Here is a 2719-nt window from a genome sequence, read left to right on the forward strand (position 1 = left end):
ATCGGGACTGTGCCTTTTTACTTGTCAACCTTGGGGCTTGTCAGTCTCAGCAGCCAGCAGCTGTCTGAGTGAAGAAACGCCTCTAGCTCCAGTGGGCCGGGAGCAGGAAGTGGAGCTAGACCCCAAGGTTGAGGGGCTTTCACTCAGCCCCTAGAGCCTGGCACTTTGAACTTGGACTTAAAGCCTCCACATTGTAAGAATAAACTCTGTTTGTAAGGCCATGCCATTTGTGGTATATTTCTGTTAGAGCGGCACCAGGAAACCGGAACAGAGACTCACCAGGTTGACTCCTCAGGGTGCTTCCCATGCTGATGTCCAAGGAGTTCCTGAGGCCACGCAGCCCTGGCTCAGGCCTGAGAAAACAGCACTGGCAGTGGATGGGGGAGGCAGATTCTGAAGGTTCAGTGCACGTACAATGACTGAGGGAGCAGGCCTTGGAGGACAGGTGATGGCTCAACCGACGGGCTTAGAGGCCAGCAGCCCCTCCGGCCCGAGGCACAGTGTAAGCTTTGTGCGTGAAGATCCGAGCTGGACTGAAGAGATACGCCAGATCTCTATAGCCTGCGGGACAAAGAAGGACATTTCTGACCATGGGAACAGCATAAGCGATGGCTCAGAGGCATCCTCAAAGCCAGGAGGACCCTCAGCATCCAAGGTACCTCCGCAGGCCTACTGAGCAGAAAGTCTAGGGTGGAACCAGCCATGTGTGTTTTCACAGAGCCTCCGGGAGATTCTGAAGCAGCTGAAGCGTGAGGACCTCTATTCCGACCAATTGTTGCCCGAACCGTGCTCTTGGAACGCTGATCTGCAGAAGGGTGACGGTGTTCTGTGAAAGGAGGGTCCATGGCCAAACGGATTTGCCGAGCACAGCATACTGTATATAGAGCTTGACTTATATTTGATTGACTCTGTTTCCTCAAGTTTATTTTCAGGTTGCCCACCAGCGTTTCACATTAGCACTCTCTTCCGGAAACGCTGACTGAAATCAGTCCTTCTTTCTTGGCAGGTGGACAAACTGAGGCCCAGGGAGGCTCAGGAGACTACCTAGAGTCACGGAGCTGCAGACGAACCTAGCAGTCTGCCTCCTCCCACAGGAGGCTCTGTGAGCTCCCCACGACTCTGCCTCCCGTCCTTCCTCCGCAGCATGAGCCTCTCCCAGCCCTGCAGATGGCGCTCAACCGCACAGGGCTCTCTGAGTTCCTTCTGAAAGGATTCTCTGCCTACCCGGGCCTGGAGCGGCCGCTGCTCCCACTGTGCTCAGCCATGTACCTGGTGACCCTGCCGGGGAACTCAGCCATCGTGGCAGCGAGCGTGCTGGACTCCCGCCCGCACACGCCCACGTACTTCTGCCTGGGCAACCTCGCCATCCTGGACATCTGCTACACGTCCTCATTTGTGCCGCTGACGCTGGTCCACGCCCTGTGCACCCGGAAGACCATCTCCTTCGCCGGCTGTGCGGTCCAGATGTGTCTCAGCCTGTCCACGGGCTCCACGGCGTGTCTGCTGCTCGTCGTCATGGCCTACGATCGCTACCTGGCCATCTGCCGGCCACTCCAGTACCCTGTGCTCATGAGACGCCAGCTCTGCCTGCTGCTGGTGGGAGCCGCTTGGGCCTTCTCCCTCCTCAAGTCAGTGACTGAGACGGTCATGGCCATGAGGCTGCCCTTCTGCGGCCACCGCGTGGTCAGCCACTTCACCTGCGAGATCCTGCCAGTGCTGAAGCTGGCGTGTGGCGACGCGTCACTCAGCGAGGCCTTCCTGCTGGCGGGCAGCGTTCTGCTGCTGCCCATACCCCTGTCCCTCATCTGCCTCTCCTACGGTCTCATCCTGGTCACCGTCCTGAAGGTGCCCTTGGCTGCAGGCCGCCACAAGGCCTTCTCCACCTGCTCAGCGCACCTGGCCGTGGTGGTGCTCTAGTACGGCGCTGTCACCCACACGTACATGACGCCCAAGAGCAAGGAGGCCCACATCTCCGATGAGGTCTTCACCGTCCTCTATGCTGTGGTCGCGCCCATGCTGAATCCTGTCATCTACAGCCTGAGGAACAGGGAGGTGCAGGCGGCTGCCAGGAAGGTGTGGGGCAGGAGCTGGACCTCCAGGTGAGGCAGGGCAGGGCTCAGCATTGATGGGAGTCTCAAGTAAGTAGGAGAGGCCATCACTTGCCTTCAGTGAGGCTGCGATGGGGAGCGAGGACGTGGGTCCAGTGTCTTATTCTCAGAAAGTCCCCAGAAGGGGACACCAAGTCCCACTGAGCTTGCCACAGAGATAGCTCATAAATGGGCCTTTTGCTCCTTCCTCTAGTATTGCCCGAGGGCAGATCTCAGCATCAATTCCTGGACCTTCCCACCAGCCTCCCAGCTAGCCACAGGTCTTCTAAGCCATCCTCCCGAGAGATTTTCGTGGAAAGCAACACGCCGTGGGGTCACCGTCCGGATGGACCTGTGAGTGGCTCCACTGCTCTAGGATAAAGCACAGCCCCACAAGCTTTCCCGCCTGACGAGGCGCCACCTCCCATCTTCCTCCTCACACCACAGCCAGCAGCCAAATAAGTGCCTTCACACCGCTGCACCACCCAGCTCTGGGCTACCCTCCTCCCACCAGCCAAGCCCCTCACAGCACACAACTGCACAGGTAAAGGTACTATCTGATCTTTAAGGCCCAACTCAAACGCCACCTCCACCAGGAAGCCTCCCCACTCGGCTCCTCTCCTCCGAGTGCA

The 2719-nt window shown here is 58.5% G+C and overlaps 1 protein-coding gene across 1 annotated transcript; it reads left to right on the forward strand.

Moving 5' to 3' along the window:
- The first annotated feature begins 1167 nt into the window (after positions 1-1167).
- LOC103202180 (olfactory receptor 13J1) lies at positions 1168-2103 on the forward strand. Its single transcript, XM_007947009.2, is given in 1 exon segment — positions 1168-2103. A coding segment is annotated over 1 exon segment (936 nt).
- The last annotated feature ends 616 nt before the right edge of the window (positions 2104-2719 follow it).

This window comes from Orycteropus afer, unplaced genomic scaffold, assembly GCF_000298275.1.
Source record: "Orycteropus afer afer isolate SDZICR_OR568_19922 unplaced genomic scaffold, OryAfe1.0 scaffold00174, whole genome shotgun sequence".
Lineage (NCBI taxonomy): Eukaryota > Metazoa > Chordata > Mammalia > Tubulidentata > Orycteropodidae > Orycteropus > Orycteropus afer.